Here is a 13057-nt window from a genome sequence, read left to right as displayed (position 1 = left end):
AAAGTAAGAGAAAAATATAAAAATAAACTATGTGGGAGGTATATGATCTTTGCCTATTACAAAGCAGAGCCTTTACAGGGGTCTTACTGATATGATCTGGGACCTGAGAATTGCATGAATTGGTCACATCACATGACATTCATAACCTACTATGGATACTAAAAGCCTCCAGAGTAAATGAGCTTTAGCTACATACTAATTATATCAAATAACAGATAGTGATTATAACAGATACATCTGCACATTTTACCACATTTGGTTGCCCTTCTTTGTCATTCAGAGGCAGGTCTTTTTTAAAAAAAAAATAGGAACTCCATTTTCAGGTAGTAAAAAGGTATGATCCTTTTGACTCTGCTTTAATGTTCCCCTATAGTCCAGAACTAAATGTGAATATGTGTCATTCTACATTAAAGTAAATTATTTTTATAACATAATATATCCAGACTAACCTGATAAAATCAGAAGGCTGCACTTCTTAACAATACCAAGATATAACAGAACTTAAAAAATCATTTTCTTTTCCTTTTTCTTTCTTTTCTTTTTCTTGCTATCTAGAACTTGCTTGCATCCATATGTCTCTGTTTACATTTAGCATTTGTTTTAATTTTCCTCAAAACACCAAACTGAGCTTTTAATTCTTACAGGCTTTAGCAGTCTCACTATGAACATCCTTTATATTCTATTTGCAATGTGAAGTTTCATGTGAAAATTGAGAGTTCATTCGAGTGTTTGGCTCATTTCCATATATCAATAAATGTGCTGAAGAACATATGAATGTCCTTTGCTGATTTCATTTTCAAATATTATTTACATTTACTCTAAAAAGTGTATAGTTACCATAGCAACATTTGAGATTATAAGCACCTGAACAGAATAGTTCATGTGAGCTTTGCCGTGATTCCTGTTTCTTACAGGCATTTCAGATTAGCTCATTAGCCACAAAATATCCTTTAGCTATTTTACACCATAGCACCTAAACTCTTGTTTTCAGCAATTTCTTGAGAGGGTAGAGATAATGAGGGTTTCTGGTATCCATCCCTTCAAACTTCTCAAGGAGCCTTCCATTTGAAAAAAAAAATCAAATCTGATAAAATTCAATTGGTGAATCAATGGTAGTGTCAGGATCTCTGCGGCTCCTGTTTCTTCTTGGGCCTCAGATATGGAGGAGAGGAGGTTAACAGCACTTTAATCGTTGCCAAGAAGAACTGTGCTGCATTCATTGTGTTCACCTGATCCTCCCTCCTCAGTTAGAGTCTTGCTCTGTGACTGGGATTCCAGACAGGTGGCTCAAAGTTGGGGCTTCTCATGATCTCATCACATCAAATCAAAGAAATAATGGTCCATACTAACTCTGAAGGTTTCTTTCTAACGTGAAGTCGTTTCTAGCTTACACAAAAGCTAATCTGACACTTGCTGGCACACCTCAAACTATTACTTTTGTATTTGCTTATTGAACCCACATTTTTAATTTTCAATAAAGACATTTCCCATCAGGGCTGTTCTTAAATTGGTCATGTAGAGTCATGATATGGCGCTGGAAAAATAAAGATTATGTATGCTTTAGATGAATTTAAAATATTGTCATGGGTTAGTTTAATTTTTGTTCTTGTTCATTGTTATTATTTTAAAATATAATTGTAAATAGTTATAGAAATAGAAATTAGTACAAATACAGCTTTTTAAAGAACAAAGCTTCAAGTTGCCTTTTTGCTGGAGCAGTGCCACCTTGTCATATCATGCCTTAAAGCAGCCTTCCCAAACCTGTGCCCTCCAGATGTTTTAGACGTCAACTCCGAACAGCCCCAGACAGAATTGGTCAATGGTCTGGGATGCTGACAGTAGTCCAAAACATCTGGAGGGCACCAGGCTGGGGAGGCTGTCTTAGAGATTCACAGTCCAGCCAACAAGAACCATCACATACTTCTTCTTTTCCCAGCAAAAACAGGTAGAAAGGCTCATAACAAGCAGAGAGTGACATAGAAGTTCTTTAATACTGCAGATTTCCCAGAGGAAGAGGAATAAATATAGTGGAGCTGTGAATTCTCCTTCCTGACCAGTTTGCACATACAAATATAAAGTACCCAAGAATACTAAACTTTGAGCATTTCTACATGAGCGATTTAATGCACGCTCGTGATTGGCCAGTCACAGAAATTTGCAGGTCCTTTACATGATGCCGTCGGCATCCAGGGCCCCACTTCCCACTCCTGGTGGCAGCTAGGATGGGCAAAGTAGAATGAGCTTAGGGATGGTGAGCATTCAGAGGCACCTTATGATGACAGGTGATGCCTGAGACCTCCCAAACAGGTTTTGTGGCTCGACAGGCGGATAAGGGTTGCCTGGGAGACTGACTCACCTCACTCACCCAGGAGCTTTGCAACCCAGGAGGGGGTGACAGGGGAAGGTCTACCTCCCCCATGAGGGAGAGTACGGAGGGGCGGCGATGCTGTCACACCACCCCTCAGGCTGGGTATGTTTTCACCCATAAAAGTGCCAGCTAGCCACTGCCCATCCTAGGTTTCCCCTTTGCAGATATTTCAATAAATGTGGTGCCATATTTAACCCAAGCATTTGTGTCTGTCTCTTTATTACCCTGTCTCCGGTCACAATACTATTGAAGGCAAAAGGAGAAGGGGACAGCAGAGGATGAGATGGCTAGATAGCATCACCGATGCAATGAATATGAACTTGAGCACGCTGTGGGAGAGAGCGGAGGACAGGAAGGCCTGGCGTGCTATGGTCCATGGGGTCATGAAGAGTTGGACACGACTTAACAACTGAACAACAACAACAGAATGATTTAATGCACGCTCGTGATTAGCCACTCACAGAAGTTTGCAGATACTTTACCTGACGCCGTCGGCATCCAGGGCCCTTCCTTTGCTTTTTCTGGTTTACTCCATTGTAAACCCCCCTCAAATAATCAGATTTTTAAAACAATATAGTTTAATACAGGGAATACCACAATTTTTCAGCTGCTAGGTGGTGCTGTTTTTATTGAAAAATATAGAAAGTTCTGGGAAGGCTGCCAAGAAAGGACATCTTGTCACCTTCCTCATCTAAGGAGCCAGTCCTCAGTCATCGCACTATGGAAATGGAAGCAAAATGCTCTGGGGGCTCCCAGATTCTCCTGTAATGTAGATGCACCCTTTATCTTTGTATGGTTCCCTAATAAATAGTAACAACATTTGTTTGTTTCCCAGCAAGTGGGGAAAGGATATGTGTAAGATGCATTCAGGTCAAGAGATTAGCCTCAACAAAATGTTTTTGTAAAACTATTAGGAACTACTGATTTCCATCTGTCCTCCTTTAGGCTGTTATACTGTACTTCCTGAGATCAGCTAATCCAGCCAAACTGCTGGATTCTAGTTTCCCACAAGTGGCAACCTAAGTAACAGGGATGGGCATTACACAGCCCACGCCCTCCTCATGTCCAGTTTTGTGGGTGCTGCTATGTAGCCCTGCTATACATATAATAATAGCCTCCCAATATAAATTAGAGATGTTTTTAATCACCTTGAAATAGATTTATAAGCTTTCTGAAATATGAACAAAGTGTATGAATGTCTGATATTATTGCTGAAGAATTATCGCTGCTATTATCGCTGCTATGTAGTCCTGCTCACACATAATAATAGCCTCCCAATATAAATTAAGAGATGTTTTTAATCACCTCGAAATAGATTTATAAGCTTTCTGAAATATGAGCAAAGTGGATTAATGCCTGATATTATCGCTGAAGAATTCATTTTCCTAACAATTCATTTTCCTAAAGTTGTGACATTAGTTGCCAAAATGAAATGTTGAATCTTTCTTCAGATACCCTGGGTTTGCGACAGACTCAACAGCTGCCTTAATAATTGGCCTCCTCTTCTTCATTATTCCGGCAAAGACATTGTCAAGAACTTCAAATGGAAAAAACAGTTGAGTATACATCTCTGGCCTTTTTCACTTAACTAGTGTAAGTAAAGATTATGTGAGACAGCCTGGGGCTGAGTTACACAACAATATTTTTAGCTTCCTTTCCAATTAATCTAGACTTCTGCTGTTGTGTGCAGATTGAATATGCATGTAGGAATCCAATCATGTGAATTGGCTTCCAGAAGCTAAAACTGATGCACCCCGGTCCAAAGTTCTGTGTGCAATACTCACATCAGGCTCTTATAAGCAAGTGAGAGAGGGTGTTCTATTAATTTCGGTGACGCTTGCCAATTTCTGCACATGGATCAGCTCCCTCCATTCAAATGAATGAGAATGTCAGATAGATTAGCCAAGCTCCATCTTCACATTTGTGTTCATTACAGCTTATTTGTGCAGCAAAGAAACTTTCTCCCTGCCTGGCTTGCTCCAATTACCCGCTGCATGGATAACCTATGCACGCAAGTCCTATCAAGGACTTGTGTGCATAGCTGCTGCATGGATAACCTATGCACACAAGTCCTATGCATTCAGCCTACACACACGAGAGTCAAAATTACAGTAGGGACGACACCCTCTCTAGCATCCCAACATTCCTGGCTCCTCTGTAGATCTCCACTTGAGCACAAAGGTCTGTAGGGAGTTTGTAAGTATGTTCAATTGAGCATGCTTGCAAACTTCCTCACAATCAGGAACCTTGATAAGGTAGGTTTCCTGATAAAGGGGAATTTGCATACAACCCCCCAGACCTTAGGGTAAACACGCAGCAGTTTTTAGAAGCACCTACACACTCAGGAACTTTGGGTGTGGGGTTTGCTTGCGCACCCCTGTCCTCTCTATCCTCTTAGCCGCCACGCGTGCCGGCTGAATGAATGCATGGACAGTCTGAATGTGAATGGGTCATAGAACTTTGCCAAAGATGGTATATCCTTCATCGTGAGAAACAGTCAAGAGGGATTATTACAATCCTCAGGTTTGTGTGTGTGTAAAAAACAAACAAATCAGTAATGGCAAGATAATGTAATGGGCTTTTCCTGCCCTGGATATTAAAAAAAAAAAAATCTTTTTCCCCCTCTAGTTGTTTACGATTACACTCCACTGATAACCTGGAAAGAGTTTCAGGCATGCATGCCCTGGGAAATTGCCATTCTTGTTGGTGGAGGGTTTGCACTGGCAGATGGCTGTGAGGTAATGCAGATTTTTCCAACATATTCAGTCAATAATAATATTAATAGGCTGTAGCTAATTGAAAGAGAAATGCAGGGAAAGAGCAGACATGTTTCCAAGGTTATATATATTTATCTAACACTGGGACAATATTAAACAATATATTGAACAGAATTGTCATTTTGGAGGATATGGGGCAGTAGGAGGTTAGCATAGAAGGTTCAGTAATTTCCTTTGACGAAATGTTATCTCTGGAACTAATAACATTTAGGTCTTGATGTACAGGGGCGGGATCCTCAAAGGGTGTGACCCTATGTATGTTTAGACAGAAAAAAAAGTCCTACAACTCCCAGCATCCCCCAGCCAGGGGATGGTGGGAGCTGTAGGACTTTTTTCTGTCTAAACATACATAGGATTGTGCCCTAAGGCTCATTCACTGAAGTCAAGAAGAGTCTAAGCTGATACGGACAAAACATGATCCGTACGTGGCATGCAACACAGAGAGTCATCTCCTCTAGCATGTCATCTCCTCCTTATGATAAGTGCATGTAGTCTGGCCTATGGCCTGGCCCCTGGACTAGGCCATCAGCATACCACAGAGCTAGTGTCTTGTGGTACTTTCTAGGTTTCACTAATTTAAAGGACTGTTATGTATCCTAGAACATCTCAGCTTCATATAACATAATGCTGCTGTTTAATTGAAATATTTGAAATCAGATTTAGGTTTCGTTTTTTTAGCCATATTTCATGATTTAGTAATCAAACATATTCACTACCCACATTGAAGCCCAGTGCCTGACTCCAGCTATAAAAACAATTTTGCTCACGTGTGTTGATACTGCCATGCACACATATAGTCAAAATCCACTGTGCCTTGTAACATAACAGACCCAACCCGAATCTTCCAGCTGGTGTAGAAGAAAAAGAAAAGGATTTTTCTGAATTATATTCTGATCCAGTTCAGACAACACACAAAACCATGGATTCTGCTAACCATAGTTAAGAATGCATGACGTGGTTTGAGTTCCCAAATGTACAACAGACAAATCATGGCTTAGTACTTGTGTTCTTTCATTTTCCATCTGCTCAGCAGCACTCAGTTTCATAAATTCACTCCCTTCTCCATAGTGCAGCAGTCTTTTGAGATAGAACAACAGCCATAACTATTTAGTGATGGTTTGTTAATTCAGATATAAAAGTAAATCAAGGTTTGCACAAACTGGTGGTTTGCAAACTAGCTTCAAACTGTGGTTTGAAATCCTGGTTTGAAAGCCCCTCACAAACCGCCGTTTATGAGTCAGCATAGATTCAGAAATAAAACCATGGTTTAGCATGAATGCAGCCTCTTTATATCCATAGTTGTGTTACCATGCCTGTAAAGTATCCCAGCTTACTGACAAACTGATGCTATGCCATCAGCATGCAGCCTGAGGCCAAATCAGAATCCAGCGGCCAACAGTATGCATATTCCCATACCACTGGCCTATACATACCACTAGGCTATAAAAATAACATCCTTTTTATCTACTGGTTATAGAGTTGTAGCATTTAGAGAAACTGAGGTTTAAACTACACGTACCTCTGTGGCCAGAACCATTTGTTTAAACCTGGGTCCATCCTAATTGCATCTGAGCATTGGATCATATAGATCATACAGATCATTTTATTTTTCATCCCGTGTTTTTAATTTATCTGCTGAAGTGGACTTAATTTTTATATTCTGCTTTTTCAGTCTTAAATTATTTGTGATGTTATCTCAATTGTATTTTAATTGTGGAAACTGCTCTGAAAGTCCAGGGGTGGATAACCTCTTTCAGCCCAAATGCCAAATTCCATTACGGAGAAGCTCTCAGGAGCCACATTCTAGTGGTGGGTGTGGTCAAAGGCAAAAGGGCTGGAGTCAGAACACTAAAAATACCAGCCTATTTTCGCTTAAAGCTCTTCCTGCCAGTAACTGAGCCTTAGGAGAGGCATTTCAACCTTTTAGAATAGGGGGAAAATCTGCACAAAAGCAGGGAAACCACCAAATAATTGGTGGTTGGGGGAAAGGAGTGTGGTGTTCTGGAGAACAGTTTTTACTAGACTATAGAGCTGGAGAGAAATATTGGGTTGTATCCAATGTTAGTCTAACTTAGGTCCCATTCATTTCAAAGTGTCTGCTTTTAGTTGAACTAACATTGGATTCAACCCACTTAAAATAAATAAAACCAATGAAATATGGGGGGAGGGATTTGTGGAGTGAAAAGATCACATAACTCAGGTGTGCTAGACTCTGCTTCCATCACCCATAACCTACTTCCTTATTGTCGCTTAAGAAAAGCACCTGGAAGGGGGCTGAGCGGCTTGTGCAGGGATTGTTCCAAATACTCTCATCCCCATTTTTCTCTAAAAATTAGACCCATCCCTACATTAGACATGATTGGGGTAGAAGTGGGCTTAAACCTGAGCTGTTACATTTGCTGAGCCTAACAGCATAATTCTAAATATATTTACTTAGAAATATGTCCCATTGATTTGAATGTACCTGAGAGTTTAATTATTCTTTATGGCAACAGTCAGGGATTGAGCAAATATTGATAGGAGCTCCTTTATACTAAGCAATGTATACAGCCCCCTAGCCCCCTTCCTCTAAAACAGGGGTGTTGAACCTTTTTCATTCCAGGGGCCAAACACCAATATGGAAAGGCTCTTGAAGGGGCTGCATTCCAGCAGTGGGCAGGGCTAAGGCATGGGGCAAGGCCAAGGAAAAAGAAAGCAAAGTGGGCAGGGGCAGATAGAATTCTCACCAGTTTGGACATTTTCCCACTAAGTATACAAAACACAGCTCAATACTAAGGAAACCTACTCAGGAGTAAGCCCCAGTACACACCTCCATACATTGCAGGTTATTTAAAGGTTAATTTCCAGTTACTGATCAGAGATAACAGGAGAAGAAGCTTGCTATCTTAAAAGGCCTGCCAGCAGTTGTGATTTTCTATGCAAAATTACACATGGTTAAAATATATCACCTCCCGGAGGTTTATCATCTTTGCATGAATACACTTAGTGGGTGTGGGACACATTTTGGGGCCATGAATTCCTACAAGCCAGTTATTTCCATTTTCATACTGACCCTATGAAGAAATAACTGTTAATAAGTGAAAAAATGCTGTTAATGCTACAGTTATAAATATTAAAAGTATTTAATACCATTGATTGATAACTATGTGAGCTTTCCTTTTTGCAGGTCTCAAAACTCTCACACTGGATAGGAAGCAAATTAACTCCTTTGGGATCACTTCCCATCTGGCTGATTATCCTCATTTCATCTTTGATTGTCACCTCTGTAACTGAAGTAGCCAGCAATCCTGCCACAATCACTATATTTTTACCTATCCTAGGTCCTTTGGTGAGTAACCTTTCTAAGACTGATTTAGTTTTGAAATGGTCTGTCCACAATACAAATGGTAAAGATGATTTTAAAAAGATGAATTTCCCATTCTTTCAAAAAATGCTTAAGAGAAGACTGGTCTGAATTAGCTGCTGTGAGTGTGTGAATACAGAACCAGACAGTGTGATAGCTATATGAGGTTTCTTATTTCTAGTTTAAAAGGTTATAGTATGGTGTTGAGTTCATGGCTGTTTCTTGAGAAGTTGCAAAGAAAAATAATAAATGCATATTTTCTATAGATCTTAAGGGATGACAGTGGGTAAATATCAGTCATTCTCTTCCATTACATTCAGGGGAACAAGATCTGAATGTGCAGTCTGTGAGGCTGTGAAAATATTTATGTGTTTGGTTTGAGTTAGTGACATGTTCCCTTTCTGAGTGTCCTTATGCTCTTTATCATAATACATTCAAGTTTCTTATCCCAGTCTTTAGTGACTATACTGTGACCTGTGACAAATAGCACAGATTATTGAGTCATCATATTCATTTTGACTATGGTCTCCTCAGCCTAGTAAAGTGGAGTATCAATATGCTCATTTCACTATTAAAACAAGTGACTGTACAATCATCCTTTAGTGAGCATAACGGATTTCTGACAGTGTTTACTTGTGTAACAGGCTGAAGCCATCCATGTGAACCCTCTGTATATCTTGATACCCACAACCCTCTGCACTTCATTTGCATTTCTGCTACCTGTAGCAAATCCACCCAATGCCATTGTATTTTCGTATGGTCACCTGACAGTTATTGACATGGTAAGTTATCAGCAAATAATGCACAATTCATGCACATATTTTGCAATATTATCATCATCTTTACTAACAACAAGAGCAACAACTACATCTTTTTCCTCACAAAACACTTCTCCTACATCACCTAAGTAATTCGTAAGAGCATGAGAAAAGCCCTGGGGTGGCCAGATAAAAAGCCCATCTAGTCCAGATTCCTGTTTCCACAGTCACCAACCAGATATCTCAAGAAAGCTTACAAGAAGAGTCTGAAGGAAAGAGTGCTGTCCCATTGTTGTTCCCCAATAACTGGTATTCAGTGGCATACTGCCTCTGAATATGGAGGTTCTATCTAGCTATCATGACTAACAGCCATAGATAAACCTACCCTACATGAATCCCATGCCTAATCCCATTCAAAAGCCTTCTAGGTTACTTACTACTATTTATTTATGTATTTATGTATTTATTTATTTATTATCAATTAATCCTAGCTTTCTTCCAAGGAGCTCAAGGTATCATACATGGTTCTCCTTTCCCCTTTTATTTCCACAACAACCCTGTGAGGTAGGTTAGGCTGAGAAAAAGTGACTGGCCCAAGATTACCCAGTGAGTTTCGTTGCTAATTTGAACCTAGACTTCCCCAATCCAAGTCCAATCCTCCAACCAGTACACCACACTATTTTTCAGTTAGTGCCATCATCACTTACCAGATTGCGGAAGTGAATTCCATAAATTAACAACAGATCTTCCAACAACCCTTTAGAGCAGAATCCTATGCATGTTTAGACCGAAAAAAAAGTCTACCACTCCCAGCATGCCCCAGCCGGCCATTCTGGCTGGGGCATGCTGGGAGCTGCAGGCCTTTTTTCTGTCTAAACATGCCTAGGATTGCACCCTCAGAGAGGGGTCATGAGAGATAGTGGCCAGTGAATGCAAGGCTGCTCTGAGATTTGAACCACGGACCTCTCAGTTCATAGATCGCATTCACATTCTCAAGCATTATGTTATTTAAGCTCTCACAGGCTGGATCTACACTTACCACCTTTTTTCGCTTCCAATGGGGTTTCACCGCCTGCCTTTCACACTACGCAGTAGCCGCCTCGAATTGGAACGGGAATTTCCCACTTCCATGCTCCTGCTTTCAATACCCTAATATCCCGGTATTTCCCCTTAATGTGCTCTGATTTTCCGCCTTCGCTACCATATCCAGTCATAGTCCCCTCCACCGCCTCTCCATATGCGGCGGTGCTTGTATTTCCCTCCTGTCCAATCACAGCTCTCGACAGCCCCATGTCTTCTTCCTGCTACCAATCGCATAGCTTCCTCAGCAGCCCCCGTTTCCTCAGCAACAAGCAAAGGGCTATATGTACGCGCGCTTGTCTGATCTTGGAAGATAAGCGGGGTTGGTCCCGGTCAGTGCTTGGATGGGAGACTGCCTGGGAATCAGGCTTCCTGCACTGAGCAGGGGGTTGTTGTATCCCTTCAAATGAGACTAAGTTTTACCCCCTCCTATCCCTCGCTCTGGATGTGTGTGTTTTTTAATTAAGGCGTTATCCCCACAGAATCGGGGCTTCTCCACAATGTTTTTTTTTTTTTTTTCTAATTGAGGCATGATCTTCGAAGTTTCGAAGTTGTGAAGCTTCACAACTTCAAGGATCATACCTCAATTAGAAAAAAAAACATCGTGGAGAAGCCCCAATTCTGTGAGGAAAACGCCTTAATTTTTTTAAAAAACCATCCTGAGCGGGGGATAGGAGGGGGTAAAACTTAGTCTCATTTGAAGGAATACAACAACCCCCTGCTCAGTGAAGGAAGCCTGATTCCCAGGTGGTCGCCCATCCAACTACTGACCAGGGCCGACCCCGCTTAGCATCCGAGATCAGACAAGCACGCACAGGAAAACAGCAGGAAAACAGCACAGCGCTCGAGTGTGACCCGAGCTTGCGCATTCGATGAAGCACTGCAATGGGGAAAATGGGTGAGTGTGAATCATCACATTTTAATGCAAGAGCGTTTAACCCAATGGGACACTGAATTCATTGTGATGGCGGGCGCAATGTAGATCGGCCCATAATTTGCTCTGCAGAATTTATTTAGAAAAGTTGGGCTTCCTGCTAACTTCCATTTGTAAAAATATTTTTCCTCTTTTTTAGGTAAAAGCTGGTTTGGGTATAAATATCATTGGAGTTGCTGTCGTCATGCTTGCTGTCATGACGTGGGCTGTGCCCATGTTCAATCTCCATACGTATCCTGCTTGGGCACCGCTTCCTTCTATTTCTAACAATACTGGACTTTAAAAACAGAGTAGAAGGCTCTTTTCCTTGTTCCTCCCCTCCTATGGGGCAAGATGATAGAACTGTATGACACAGTACAACTATGGTCGAGGAGATCTAATGCGTTATGTTTCCTTGCTATCCACACCAAAGGTTATAAAGCAAGAATGTTTCAGTTTGAGTCTGTACAAGTGTTCCATCAGATCCTCTAGTTCAGATTTTACTTGTGAGCATTAGCAGAAGTTAGCATCTGTGGTTATGCGCATTCATTATGGATGGTAATTTGCCCCTGTTCTTAGGGTCACAAAATAATATAGTTTTAGGAATTTGCCTGCAAGAATACTGACATAGCATATATTAGGGCTAGTCCTTTTTACACTTATGGCCAGTGTGTCTCCTAGTCTCGGTGTGTGCACTGAAATATTATAGGGGGCCTTAAGACAAAGCAACATGCTCACATGAAGCATATCATGCCATAAACTAACTTATCCAGTGTGAGCTTCCATCCTCAGTGATGGCTACTGGTCGCTTCTAATGGGAAGATCTTTTCCAAGTTTTAGATGGAAGTTTCAAATGATCAAGTAATTGTGCATGGATGCAACAGTCAGACAAAAAACTAAACACAGCAACTAGGATATTCTGCATGGCAGTGTCATGCTAGACCTAACCATGGTACAATTAGACGCTACAATAGAAAAACACCTAGAATCTGAGGGTGAGACTACTTAACCATTTTTTTAACCAGAAAACCTCACCAAACCATATTGATTCTGCCATAATCAATTGTGCCGCTTGAGTGTGGTACAAGGGTTTTTCTTATTGCTGTTTCCATTTATTTCCTTTTTATTCCTATTGCATTGCATACATGTATTTTAATAAAGATAAGTAATCATGGAAGAATTATAGCAAGTTCTCTGCTTCTGGTAATATTTCTTTGTTTAAAAAATCATTGTATAAACTCACCCAAAATCCTGGTTATTCAGTTTCATTGCATGTCCCCAGTATAGCTTTATGTAAATGTAACAATGCCAAATAGTATTCCTATTTATTGAAATGTCTTGTTATTCTAACATTTGGATAAATTATACAATTATGCTATGGTAATCTTGCAGGAAATTTCTTTTTGAGGCTGGTTCCATGCTAGAAACTCCAAAGATACCTGAATGTGTAGGGGTCGATAGAACAGTGTTTTTTAATTTATTTATCTTGTTTTTTATATTCAGAACACATGTCTTCCCCTTACAACAATTTGGCTGTTGAACAGATATGTTTGGCCAGTGTTAAGCACTATAGATCAGGATAGTAGATGCAGTTATTTCACAATAATGGCAATAATTGTTTTTCAAAGATTACACTTATTAGTTGAGAGGCTTAGGCTGCAATCCGGTACCTCAGGGCTGGGGAACCTGTAGCCCTCCAGGTGTTATTGGACTCTAATTCCCATCATGCCTGACCACTGGCCATGTTGGCTGGGTCTGATGGGAGTTAGAGTCCAACATCTTCCTGAGGACCACAAGTTCCCAAACCCTCCTATAACC

General features: G+C 40.6%; 1 protein-coding gene across 2 annotated transcripts in view; it reads left to right on the top strand.

Moving 5' to 3' along the window:
* The window catches only part of SLC13A1 (solute carrier family 13 member 1), a 67872-nt gene extending 55251 nt beyond the window's left edge, over positions 1-12621 (top strand). For both annotated transcript variants that reach the window (XM_084811827.1, XM_084811826.1), the window contains exons 11-15: positions 3820-3923; positions 4997-5106; positions 8312-8473; positions 9133-9270; positions 11400-12621. In XM_084811827.1, coding sequence (XP_084667953.1) covers positions 3820-3923; positions 4997-5106; positions 8312-8473; positions 9133-9270; positions 11400-11543 — 658 coding nt within the window. In that variant the 3' untranslated portion in view covers positions 11544-12621. The remainder of the gene's footprint in view (positions 1-3819; positions 3924-4996; positions 5107-8311; positions 8474-9132; positions 9271-11399) is intronic.
* The last annotated feature ends 436 nt before the right edge of the window (positions 12622-13057 follow it).

This window comes from Heloderma suspectum, chromosome 7, assembly GCF_057233095.1.
Source record: "Heloderma suspectum isolate Gila_16-S chromosome 7, 16-S_ref, whole genome shotgun sequence".
Lineage (NCBI taxonomy): Eukaryota > Metazoa > Chordata > Lepidosauria > Squamata > Helodermatidae > Heloderma > Heloderma suspectum.
This window is presented reverse-complemented; position numbering and strand designations above follow the sequence as displayed.